The sequence below is a fragment of the Sminthopsis crassicaudata genome, chromosome 4 (genome assembly GCF_048593235.1).
Source record: "Sminthopsis crassicaudata isolate SCR6 chromosome 4, ASM4859323v1, whole genome shotgun sequence".
NCBI lineage: Eukaryota > Metazoa > Chordata > Mammalia > Dasyuromorphia > Dasyuridae > Sminthopsis > Sminthopsis crassicaudata.
Genome location: NC_133620.1, coordinates 112385495 through 112399796, shown reverse-complemented (window position 1 = coordinate 112399796; position 14302 = coordinate 112385495). Strand labels below are relative to the sequence as shown.

Sequence of the window (14302 nt, the reverse complement as noted above, 5' to 3'; positions counted from 1 at the left end):
AAAATGAAGGAAATTCTGGAGAGTTTATTGGCATAAGGGAGAATAAGATTAGGCTTCCTATATCATATTGATGGGGGTGTGAAACTGTGTCCCCTTTTGATCTGAGAGATCAGGGTCTTCCAGGCTCCATGGACTCTGTGAGAAAGCCTGTTTCTCAGGCTTGGCCATTTCTAAGGCAAATCACCTCTATTGATAGCTGGATGCCCATTTAAATGCAGGCTGAAAAAGCCTTCAAAGCAATTTCGTTTGGGAGATTCTGGTCTGATCACTTCAAACTGTCCCAGCCCTCCTCCCCCTCCCAAGATCTGCTCATATAATAGATTCTGTTTACTCATTTCTTTGCAGAAGGTCAAAAGTAGCATACTCTGCCTCTTTGATATAGCTACCAGTACCCTGCCCACTGAGAAGGCATTCTCTTCTTAGTGCCAGCCTCCATTTCCCTGATAGGACTTTGCCACTGAGGAAGTCAGTCCTTAACAAATATGGCTTCTCATCCAAAAATAAACTTCCTTTTTTGCCACCTAAAATTCTTTGGATTCATGAATTCTTTCACAAAGGACCTGTGTCGACCAAAAGTGTCTAACTGCCACTAGAACCCCATTAATATCAACTTTCAATAGGCAGAAGAACTAAAGAAGTGAACTTGAAATTCTGGATGTGATTCTTTCCAATGAAGAAAAACTGGTTGTTGTGGGCAATAATAGAAGCCTTGGAAGGAAGAGATTAGTGCATCTTGGAATTTTTAAGAAAGAAAGGGAGGCTGAACAATCTCCTATGTAACCTGGATTTGGAGTGAGGAGGGGCATGATTTAAAAGCCTTCTGAGAAAGTATACATGAGATATCATGGAGGAAAATCTTGCAGAAGTGATGAAAGTTGGGAGTGAGAAACTCAAAAAAGTAATTCTGGAGATACAAAGGAAAACAATTCTGATTTTGAGGAAAAGAGAAACTGTTTGAAGAGACAACTAAAAATACACAGGAAAGTCAGTGACTAATTTAAATTTTAAAATGACACAATCAGAAAAAGGAAACAAAAATAAATAAGGTAAGATGAAAAAAAAGTACAACATGTGAGGAGATTGAGGGAAACCAAGGCCAATTTTAAAGAATGATTTTTAAAAAATTTTGAATAATAATCTCAAGGAGCAAAACAAAGGTTTATTATATGTCCTTGAAGAAGCAGGCATCCCACCAGTCAAACAAGGAATGGAAACGAGGAGGCACTTCTGGAGACACGTCAACAGTTTAAACAGCTGCTAAAACAAATAACTCTCTCATCACTGATCCCCATCCTCATTGGCTAAGGTTCTTACATTCTAAAGGGGGAACTACCCAGGATATTGAACATTGGCCAATAAGTAGTACATAGTTGCCCATAATTGATTGAGGTAGGAAGGAAATGATGTCATTGAAGAATAGTAGGTAGGGGAAGCAGGTATGTCCTTGGGTCAATACCTAAAGACTACCTTCAGGCCTACTCCAATTCTGGGATAGATGAAATCTTACCTGATTTTCACAACTATCTTTTAGAGATTTCACTCCATCTCATTCAGCTTTTTTATGGGTGCAATATCTCACACTCTATCAGATTTTTCTCTTATCAAAGGTCTTTAAATAGACAACCATTTGTCTGGTATCTGGTTGTTATTATTCAGTTCTTTCTGATGCTTCATAACCCCATTGGAAAATTTCTTTAAAAAGATACTGGAATGATTTGCCATTTCCTTCTCTAGCTCATTTTACAGATGAGGAAATTGAAGCAATTAAAATTAAGTAACTTGCTTAGGATCACCCTGCTCAAAAAGCTGGTATGTATCTGAGGTAGAATTTGAACCCAGAAAGATGTGTCTTCCTGACTATTCTATCAATTGTGCCATCTAGCTAATATATGATAGAGGAAATTATTCAGTTATTCATTAGAATATATGATAATCTAGCTTTCAGATCATATCTAGTACTGAAACTATGATCCTAATTTCTGTTCTTTTGAATTCTTAACTTTTAAATTTTTCTGTGTGATGCAACTGATTTTGATCTCTTAATATTTGCTAAATAGCTTTGTATCAAAATATTTGTGCAAGTTTTTAAGGGAAGAAATACTTTTGGTTAAATGCAATGCAATACAATCACTAGTGAACAGAAATTTAAATTTCTTTTTTTTTTTTTTTTGGGGAGACTAGGGTTAAGTGACTTGCCCAGGGTCACACAGCTAGGAAGTGTTAAGTGTTTGAGATCAGATTTGAACTCAGGTCCTCCAGACTTCAGGGCTGGTGCTCTATCCACTGCACCACCTAGCTGCCCCAGAATTTTAAATTTCTGTACCTGCATCCTATGGACCTCAAACTTTAAACTAGTGGTAAAAGAAACAAAGAGGAAATCTCCATTCCATCTTTTTATTATTCTGATATTTAATTTTGAGACCATAGCAATCAGTTATAATTTCCTAGGTTTTCTTTTTATTAACTTTGTGGTAACATCCATTCTGTGTATACTTGATTCAATGATATTTTATTGATTAGGTAATGGCTCATGGTTACCATTTGAAAGCTTTCAGTATAGTAACTTTACTAAGAAAATCAAATCAGGTTTTGATTTCACTTAGTAGGAGGCTATAAAAGTGAATCTTAAAACACATCACATCTAAATATAAACTATATATAGGGTTAACGATTTTCTAATGGAAGAGCATGAACTGTTTAAAATGGGCCAGAATTTATCACAGAACTATTCCCAAAATCTCAATAAGGAAGAAAAATTTGCAATCAATACCTATAAATAACATTCCATTTTTTTTTTTTTCAAAACAGAAGCCAAGTTTGACTAGTAGATATAGTGTGACATAGCAGGATTTTTTCCCCCAGATAAATGTGCCTTCTGATGTAGAGAACAATTAATGCTTCAGATTGTTGCCAAACATAATATGAAGAACCACTTACTCAGACACCTGATCTTTAGAATGCAGCATCGTTTGTAACAATTTTAACGCTAACTAAGTACACTTTGATGAGACAGCATTTAATAAAATGCTCATTAATTTCATCATTAGCAAGGGTATGCTAAGAAGTAAGCCAGTTTCTTATGTCACGCCCAATTAGCATCCCATGCTAGTAATCCCATTAGTATTGTTGAATTCACTAATGGAAAAACTAATGGGCATGCTACCAGGGCACATTAATTGGGCACGACACCAGTTCTGGTTTTAATTATTAAACTACGATAATGAAATGTGTGTTTGTAAAATATTAAAATGTTGAAATAGGATTGAAGACAATAAAAGATCGTATGTGTGTGGGGGAAACAATATAAGAAAAGTCAACCTATAAGACACCCAAGGGACAGAGAGAGTACTTCTTGATGGATCATCTGTTCTAAACATCTTTAAAAGTTGGGAGATGGTCACTGGAAGAAGCATCTTGCTTATGCTCATGGGAAATTAGAACTTTTTCTGTAATATTAAATATTGTATGTCATATATGTTCTCATGCATACTATGAGGACTGACAGGAGCCAATTAAAGAACACGTGGAAGGAGTGAATTTAATCTTTTATGTGTATAGCCTTTTGTGTACTATCTAATAAGAGAGAATGACTTTTTGAAGAAACAGGGCCTCAATAGATTTTAAGTAAAATAGCATTTAACTCTTTGACAATAAAAAATTTCAGCCATTCCACATTGAGATTTTTTTTCTTCCCCTCACCTAACATAAATGTAATATGAAGAGTATTTGGTTGGTTAAAAATATTCTGGGTAGTTTTAATAAATTTTATACAATTTAATAAATTGTACAGATACTTTTCCAATTCTCCACTAGACAGAGGTTTGTCACCTAAGAGAATTTAAGGATTATTAAGAGAAAACATACTTTATGTTAAAATTATGTTAAACTTTGCTTCTAGAATTTATCATCTCTAAGAAGAGAAGTAAATAATGATAACTTTATGGTGGAAACAGCTTTAATTTATTTATTTTCACTAACTTTATCTTCTAAAATGACAATAATTCTTTCAAGTATATCCCACTGGGTTGAACATTTTTATTCTTAGCTTTCTCATGATCTCTCCCTTCTTCTAAACTCCTTATTTTTCATTTTTTTTGTAATTACCGTCCAAGGATCTTGCTTCTTCATAAGACATATTCTTACTATGATTATCATAGTTATTGATAGTAAAGATGTTACAAATTTATAGCATTTACAGCATTCTTAAGTTTAAACCAGTTTTTCTGTTCTTCTCCTGGCAATAATGTTAAATAGGACGTTTTATTTCATTAGTAGTAGAGAAATCAAGTTGAGAGGAAATAATCTAGCAGTAAGTATTTCTCATTCAGAGCTGAAATTGAATTGCATCTTAACACTGAGAAAGAGAGCTGAAGAAATTGTGGTGTATAATTGTGATGGAGTATCACTATGCTATAAGAAATGATGAGCACAATGATCATAGAAAAACATGAAAAGACTTACATGAAATAATTAAATATGAAATTAACAGAATGAAGGGAATGTTGTCGTAGTAACAGCAATACTGTTCCCAGAGCAACTTTGAGCAACTAAGTCATTTTAACTATTATAGATTTGTATATACAGTTTTCTTCTTTGGCTGCCACAAGAAAAATTCAAAATCCATATAGAAAAAAATTATTGTCTTAAGATTTCAGATTGAGATAGGAAATCCCAATTGTTTTTGAGTGAGATAATGCAGGTGGCTCTTGTGAGAAATAAAGTTTTTGTTTGTTTTTTTTTCATCTTTAAAGAAGCACATTACAAAACACTTTTATGTCTGGTATCATTTGGGCTTAATCCAAATTCTTATTCTAAGCCCTCTTTTACAACTATACTTGGGTATCATGATTATATTATTGAGGTATTTATTTTGATATAGAATTTAAATTTTTTCTTTATAGGGATCTGCAGTTGTAGTTACTACGACTAATGATAATGGAAAACAGTATAATGATGGGATGTGGCATCAGGTGATAGCTACACGGCATCAGGCTTTGGGACATATCACTGTTGATGGGCAGTTCATAGGTGAGTACTCTACAAAAATTTTTTTTCACTAGTGATATTGATATATTGTTGCTGTTTTCCTTTTTTTCCTACCCTCACTCCCTGTAAGGTTGTTTGTTCCTTCTATGTTTTTGTAATATGTTTGAAAACATGTACTTAGAGTCCATTATCCCATTTGTGCAAAACTTCATTGACATACTAAACATTTCAGCTATTCTGAAACTACACTTAAAATCTCATAATGTTAATATGGTGCCATGAACTCTATTCAACAAACTTATTTAGATAAAAGTTACTTCCTATACCTTTGTATATATTTTGAGGGCAGGGACTAATTCCTTTCTGTCAGTGCCTAGAACAATTTCATTCTCACATTAGGCACTTCATACAATATTTGAGAAATAGAATTAAGATTGGTAATTATTCATGTGATACTTTGGTGATAGAAATGCTTGTTTCTTCTTATAAAAGGCTCTTCTTCTGCAACTAGTGGCAGTACTGTTATTGGTGAAAACACAGGAGTCTTTGTGGGAGGACTGCCATGGGGTTATACTAACTTCAGGAAAGATCTCGGTGAGTAGTAGAGATTGAGATTATTTATAGGCACAGAAATTGAGAACAGAATCCATTTAAATTATTTCTGTTTTTGAAGACTAAATAATAATGTCATATAATTTTAAAAGCTATGCTTTGTATCTATTCAGTAGTGACTTCTTAGACCACTGACAATTGGGTATCATTTTAGGATCAACTTATTTAAAATATAGTCTAAAAATTATTATTGAAAAAAGAGGAAAAAAAGAATAATTTAATGATTTTTTTTCACAGAGGATGTGATCTGGACTTTAATCAATAGAGTAAACTCCTGAGAAGAATACTTTTTCTAATGATATCAAATTCTTTTAACTTGTTGTTTTAGTCATGTCCAGTTTGTCATGATCTCATTTTAGGGGTTTTCTTGGCAAAGATTAGATTGATTTACCATTTACTTATTCAGGTCATTTACAGTTGAGGAAACAAACATGGTTTAAGTGCCTGGTCCAGGGTCATCTAGCTAATAAGTGCCTCAGGTCACATTTGAACTTTGAAAGATGAGTCTTCTGGACTTCAGGCCCAGTCTATCCACTGTGACATTTAGCTGTTCCTATCTTAACGTTATAGTATTATAAAGGGACTCAGAGAAATTAACTGACTTATCCCTGTAAGAGTTTGAACCTAGGTTTACCTGATTCTAAGAGAGAATATATGTAACCTTATGCATATATATATATATATATATATATACATATCTGTATATATATATATATACATACACATATATATGTATATATACACATACACATATATACACATATATATGTATATATATATGTTATATGTATATAATATATATGTGTGTAACTTCAAAGTTTCCACAGACAAGAGAAATTAAATGACCAGTTAAATGATTGATAGATTGTATGATAACTCCTAAAAACTAAAGAAAGAAAGAAAAAGAATCATATCATCATTTGTTTGATTAGGTCATGATGATCAATGAAGAGACAAAACATTCTAAAGTTGATTGAATGAATTTGTTTCAAAGATTTTATTCTGGGTAACTTCAATATGTTAAAAAAAAAACCAAAAAACAAAAACAAAAACAAACCAGTCTTTTCTGTTGAGAGCACAGTGCTCTTGTTATTTAATTTTGTGGAAATGGGGCAGCTAGGTGGCACAGTGGATAAAGCACCAACCTTGAATTCAGGAGGACCTGAGTTCAAATCTGGTCTCAGACACTTAATACTTCCTAGCTGTGTGACTCTGGGCAAGTCACTTAACCCCAGCCTCAAAAAAAAATAATAATAATAATTTTGTGGAAATGAGGTTAGAGACTATGAGCCTTACCTCTTGTTTAGCCAACTGCTGATTTGAAAATCAACTAGTTTGTCTCAATCCAATGAAAAGAAGGCTTATCTTTAGGAGAGGAGGATGTTGGTAGGCCACGGCATGGCCACTCTATCACTCTAACTACTTTCAATGTTTATGTATTTCACAATAAGCAATACACATTGCTACTTAAAATTCTAAAATGAATCCAGTTTGTTGTATATTATATATTCATCTTATCTATTTAGAGACATATCAAGTTAGGCAGTTTGAAAAAAAAGAGTATTGATTATATTGCAAAATAATCCATTGCTTACAAATTGCATTGTTTTAAATCAGTTGCTTATTTTTAAAATGCTCTTAGTGTTTGTCAATTCTTACAGAAATAATCCAAAAAGGTTTTGTTGGATGCCTCAGAGATGTATTTTTTAAGAAGAGTCACAATCCTTTTGAGGTTTGGGAGCCTCTGGAATGGCAGAATGCTGAAGAACAGATGAATGTATATAGCAGCTGGGAGGGTTGCCCTACTGTACTAACTGAGGGTGTACAATTCCTTGGAACAGGTAATGTCCTAAGTGACAATGCAGTAAATGCTTTATAGATATGCTCCTAAACTTATACCTCTGACTCAACACTTATCTAATTAATTTCAGCCACTTTATTTCTATATCATGACAGATAATACTAAGCATAAGAAACATAGTGGCAGAGCCTGGTTTCCTACTATAAAATAAAAAAAATTATAAATATATATATATATTTGTCTTTTAAAAAAACTAACATTTCCCAGCATAGGCAGTTTTTTTCCCTTTAGAAAATCGACTTCCAAGTTGCATTTTCCTATAGAAACAATGCTTTGAATAGAAATTAAGTTCCTAGGCTAGACCACAAAAGCTTATCTAGCTTCTGGTGGTATTAAAATATACAGTTATTAGTATAATTTTAGGTACATTGTAGATTAAAGAGGCTTGTGTTTAAGCCTGGGAACCTTATCAAACCTTGGATGGGGAGGGTGAGAGGAACATTTTAAAAAATACGAATAGAAAAAATACAACATCATGGTACTGGTAAAACATCTTCTTTTCCTTCCATATTCTACTACTTCAATGATCTGTAGGGAAGTTTGGGAAAGGACAGTCATATTTCAAGAAGAGAAAAAGGGACTGTGGTAAATGAAGCAATGTTTCTCACTCTGGATAAAACTCACTCTTTCCTGGATTTCCCCAAGTTGCCTATTTTTGTGTCGGAAAAGTTATTTGAATTTATGGCTTTTACAACAAACTATATAACAGCATAAAATATATTAGTCAGTTATTCACTAACTAAAGACACTGGTTCCTTTCTAGCTGTTACAATGATCTATGTTTAAAAAGTTGAAAAGAATTAATGGACATGACCCTTGTCATGATTTAGGAGTAAACTTAAGAGGCAGATTCTTGAGAGGTATGTCTTATGTTCTTCCTGCTTTTTAAAATTCAATTACAAAGAATATTATTCTATTGATTTGCAGTTTTCAAAAGTGAGCTATTTGCTCAACAATAATTATGCCTGAAGTCATATTAGTCAATAGTTAACAAGCATTTATTAAGCATCTACTTGGTACTAACCATTAATAAAATAGGGGCAAAAGAAAAAGAAAAAAATATTCTCTCATGTTGTTCATAGTCTAATGAAGGAAACAACTTATATACTGTTATATTATTTCCTGTTTTTATAAAATATAAATTCTCTTATTTTTTTAAAAGGATTCCTGGAACTCTATCCACACATATTTCCTGGAGGAATGGATTTTGAAATTACCTTTAAATTCAGAACTGACCAAATGAATGGATTACTTTTATTTGTGTACAATAAGGATGGACCAGATTTTCTTGCTGTATGTTAATCTTGAGAATATTTATTTTAAAATATTTTGTTAACATTATCAACCTTGATTTAAGAGAGGAGTAATATAGGAAAGTGAATGGTAATATTGTAAACACTCCAAGAAAATTGGAATTTCCTCAATTTCAGATAACTGAAACTGTGGTTAACTATTATTATACAAAGAATTGATCATGGATCTGTTTACATTTTAGCTCTATGACAAATTCTTTGAAAATTAACAAAAAATAAACAAAGCTTTGTTGAAAAGGAGTTGAGGAAATTTTCATTTTTATATCAGGATAAGAAATTAAAATATTTTCTTATTTCCTAATCTATGCTAAAGGTAGTCTTAATAAGCTTTGTATGCATATTGAAATTTTATTCTTAAAAAGTATAGGTACAGCTAGATGGCACAATGGATAGAGTACTGGCCTTGGAGTCAGGAGTTTTAATCTGGTAGCCTCAGACACAACACATTCTAGCTCTGTGACCCTGAGCAAGTCACTTAACCCCAATTGCCTCTCAAAAAAAAGTATAACCAGGCTATAATAGGCCATGATATAATATTAGATCTCTAAAAATAGGGGTAGAAAACCCCTATAACATATAGTTGTTATAGAACTAAAATAAACTGACTGAAACTAAGATTTAGAAATCTGATATATATTTTAATATATTATATATATATAATGTAATTATATATATATATATATATTATATAACAAAATACATATGTAATCCAAAAATTCAGTCCTTTATATATTTCCCCCAAATATTTATTGATGATTATCTGTGCATGTGGCATTATACAAGAAAACAAAGAAAATGCCAAATAGAGATCATGTTTTCTGCTCCCAAGTAACTTTTTCTCCTATATACCATCAATAAGTCTTAACTGTTTTTTGCCAAGTTTTACTAAGAATACAGAAAAGCTTTTCATGTAGGATAAGCTAGTATTTTTTCATTTGAAATAATTCTTTCTTAAATTTTAGTCTCCAATTTGCCTACTATCAAAATAAGAAAATGGCAAACTATACCATTATGACAAAATTGAGAGAAAAAATGTATGGAGACCTTTCTTTATTACAAAATACTGTTAAAGTGAGTTCATATTAGAAAATGTTACATTAATATAAAATATACAAAGAAGCAATTATGTTAGTTAGATATCTGAAATAATAAAACTGAAATAAAGAATCAAAGTATATCTTATCAATTTGAAATTGAGTTTGCTATAGTAAAAATAAACTTAATCAAGCTTGACGTTTCATTTTCTTATTATCTTATCATATTTTCCCAAAATTAAATTGATATATGAAGTAACATTTTCTCATTTTCTAAAAACTTCAATAGAAATAGTGCCATAGTTTGAACTATCCTTTTTTCTCCAGTCACTTATTTTAGACTTTAATCTTCTAATTGTTGCCAAAAAATTGAGTAAAATAGAAATACTTTGTTTTATTCTACATCATATTTTGCTTAATCATTAGTGGATATGAATTTGTTTGACTTATTGTTACATTCTTGATGTCAATTATAAGCTGGCAAGGAACTTTATTATATGCCATTGTAGTCATCCATAGGATAAATGTGAGCATTTTTATGGAGTACTTTGAGTAGAATTTCTTGTTCTTCCAGAGAAATTGACCTTTTGCTCCCTTCTGTGCTGACATCCTCCAGTCTTTTTATATACCTATTTTCTTTTTTAATTTGAAATACAGACAGAGTTGAAGAGTGGAATTCTGAGCTTCCTGTTAAAAACCCGTATTACTTTTACACAAGTGGATCTATGGTTGGGACTCTCCTATTGCGATGGAAAGTGGAATAAAGTAACCGTGAAAAAGGCAGGCTCAGTAATATCAGCAAATGTGAATGAACTGATGAAGCATGTGTCAGAATCCAGTGCCCAGCCACTGATGGTAAATTCCCCAGTTTATGTCGGAGGAATGCCACAAGACCTGCAGGATGCTTATGAAGAACTAAGTTTAGAACAAGGTAAAAGTCACCTAGGGAAATTCAAGAATAGATGTGGGTTGAGTTTGGTCATTCTATAAGATTGGTCTTCCTGCTGGATTTGTGGTAGGTCAGTGTCCTATCATGGTTGTAGTCTAAAAACACATTAAAAAAACATACTAAAAGAAATCTGACTTATAAAGAATTCTAAAGTACTCTCTTAAAGATGTAGTCCTGCTGTTCAAAAAATATTATTAGTTCACCTATCATTCCCATGTACAAAGAATAGTGAATGCCTTTCACACATATGTATAGCATTCATTACATCTATTTTGCATATTTTTGTATATGTTCCCCTTATGTTTTTTACATATGTTCTTTTTGAGGCATGCAATTAACTTCTGTTTTGTAACTACAAACAAATTATTTCCCAAAAAACAGCCATAAATTCATCAATTTGTCCTGTTTACATTTCTTTTCTCAAGACTGATATATATCTGTTATTATCAAGCCCTTTTGGTTTGATCAGAAAATACAAGCAAATGAAGTTGTTAGCTGACTCCTGAATTTTTGAAATTCAAATATACTTGGGAAGTGCAAATATATTATGAAAGCATGAATAAAAAACTCCTTCACTTTTAAAAGTTGCTGTAAAAATAGAAGTAAGGACCCACTTAGTGAATTTGCTTATTCCACTTTTCTCCTACTATTAGTTTGAGTTTATTATTTAGCTGTGAAAGGTATTAGAACTATAGGACACAGCAAAACATGGCAAAAGATGAGTAAATGAAAATAATTGAGAACTTGCTCTAAATAAAAAATTAAAATATGTTATAAATAGTTAAAATTCTACTAAGTAGTCTTTGTCTATTTAGGGATTACATAATGATTGATATATTTTTAAGTAAAACATATCCATATATGAAAAGATCAAACTAGCCTTTTTTAAGGGTATCTGTAAAGAGTTAATGATAAGTGGCACATAGTGAAGTATGACACGAGTAAGTTAGCTAAAAATATTACATTCTTCTACATGGTTCTCCAAGTTTTAAAATTCTTGACGGAATAAAATGTGAAAACTTATTTTTAGATCAAAAATCTCTTTTAATCTAGAAATAGGGAGATCTAGAAATTAATTTGTGGAAGGAGTTTGTTCTGTGTTCTCAAAACTCATGTGTATGTAAGCTCCATTAAAACACTGATCTTGAGGACATACATGAAATTTGCATTTCAGTCTTTTATGTACTATTTAGTAAGATGCTGTTTAGAAAGATGTGGAATAGGATAGATAAGTGTGACATAATTAAACTTGAAATATAAAAGGGAGCAAGTATTTTTTATGTACCTACTATGTATCAGGAATTGTACTATATATATTTTTAAAATGTTGTGTAATTATCATTTCCACTCCTTCTGTTTTTGTCCACTTGCAATTTTGATTTCCTTCTCAGGTTATTTTTACCTTATTTCTAAATCCATTTTTTTTTGTGTGTGTGTGCAGCAAAATAACTGTATGGATATGTATACATATATTGTTTTAAACATATACTTTAATATATTTAACATGTATTAGTCTACCTACCATCTAGAGAAGGGGGTGGGGAAAGGAGGGGAAAAGTTGGAACAGAAGGTTTTACAAGAGTCAATGCTGAAAAATTACCCATGCATATATCTTGTAAATAAAAAGCTATAATAAAAAATTTAAAAAGAAAATTGTCTGTGCATATGTTTTGAAAATAAAAGGCCTTAATCAAAAAAGATATTATGTAATTTTATCCTCACAAAAGACATGAAAGTTTGGTGCTATTATTATCCCCATTCTATAGTTGAGAAATTAACTGATTTGCCAAGGACCACAGTGCTAGGAAATATCAGAGACTGAATTTGAACTCAAGTATGCCTGATTCCAATTCAGTGCTCTCTAATCACTGTGACACCTTACTGTTTCTGTGATAGAGAAAAACACTTAATTTCTACTTTGCTCAACTATATCTATCATGCCATTAAATCTTCAACTTTATGATTGACTCATGAAAAAGGGAAAAAGAGAGATGTTTTCAGACATTTAAAAGGGATACTGTGTGTGTGTGTGTGTGTCTAGATAGATGGATATAAAGATGATATTTTGATATGTAGGTATCTGCAAAGCATGTAGATACCTTTTGATCCATAAATAGGTAATTAATGCCAATACCTTTCTATTATTTAATATTTAGATACTATATATGGTATATAGTACTATGTAATATAATAACATGGCAAAGATATGAATGTTTCATTATCTATCATCTTTCTCTTTCTGTCTATATTTCTTTTTCCCCTTGTTTACTATGGCTACCTCTAATTAAAAATAACGATTTTAATACTTGAAGCTTTTTTTTAGGTCCCCTTTTATTTTCCCCCCACAAAATAAAGTAGGTGAATATTCTGTGGCTCTATTAGTACAGCTGCCTTCTAAGAATAAGACTTGTGTGACTTCATTAATATAAAAGACTTGGATAAGGAAAACCCCCTTTCAAATGCAGCTCAACATATCCATCGCCTCTTAATTTTAGGCTGCCTAGAGTACTGAGAAGTGAAGGGTTTTTTCCAGTCACATAGCTAGTATGTACCAGGTGGAATTTGAATTCAAGCAGCTACCTTGTTGCCTTCTTAGCCAATTAACTTTTTTGTTTGAAATCATATTGTGGTATTTATCATCCTTTTATATCTGTTATTCCATGATGTTCTGTAATTCTTTATTCTCCTTTTCCTCTCTATCCTTATTTTCTGGAATGAGTCACAGAAATGTTATAATGAGGGAAGGACTTTGCTGAGATCTCTGTCAGAATTGTGTATAGCAAAATCAGCCCTTTATTGAAGTAATTTGGGGGAGTAACTTCTAGTTTCACACTCAGTGAGGGTGCTTTAAGATGTGCTATCCTGGGCAGTCAGAAAACTGGCATTTATGCTATCATGTGTGTGTGTGTGTGTGTGTGTGTGTGTGTATTTTTAGAGCTTAGGCATTTTCCATTCTGAGAATTGCTACAAAATGGGAAATAATGCAATTTGCAACTGCTAGAATATAATTCTATGGCTACAAATTCACTCATGGATCTTTTTTTTTCCTTCTATTTTTATGTTACTTGTAACACTAATATGTTTGGCTTTTCTACCATTTTTATTTTTGCTGATACAGAAATTGTGGCAGAGGTGAAATAATTCACCCAAGTGTTAGCAAATCTGTGCTAGAATAAGGATTCAAATTGTTTGTTTCCAAACTTCTAAGCTAATGATTTTCCTTTGAGCTACCCTGCACTGAATTTGAGTCCTTATATTTTGGTTTATATTTTCAGGTTAGTGTATCAATATTGATCAGTCTGGCCTAAAGAAATAGAATTAAATAGAGAGAGACACAAGGAAACAGGGCACATAAACTTAGTGTGTTAGTAGACCTACATTTGAAATGGCATAAATGCTGAATAAAACAATTTGGTCTTTGTCACAATTAACTTTTATTTTAATGTTAACCATTGCTTTATTTACTCTTGCTTCTTTTGGCAGATATGGTTAATTTAGAAGTTGTTAATCATCTGTTTCTAACCTTTCAAACTTCAGAGTGGTTTGT

The 14302-nt window shown here is 31.9% G+C and overlaps 1 protein-coding gene across 1 annotated transcript in view; it reads left to right on the top strand.

The window, feature by feature from the left end:
- USH2A (usherin) overlaps positions 1 to 14302 on the top strand; it is a 1025480-nt gene that overhangs the window by 397539 nt on the left and 613639 nt on the right. Inside the window, exons 22-26 of the mRNA XM_074264677.1 lie at positions 4902 to 5028; positions 5479 to 5580; positions 7260 to 7439; positions 8622 to 8752; positions 10464 to 10737. Of these exons, the coding sequence (XP_074120778.1) occupies positions 4902 to 5028; positions 5479 to 5580; positions 7260 to 7439; positions 8622 to 8752; positions 10464 to 10737 (814 nt within the window). The remainder of the gene's footprint in view (positions 1 to 4901; positions 5029 to 5478; positions 5581 to 7259; positions 7440 to 8621; positions 8753 to 10463; positions 10738 to 14302) is intronic.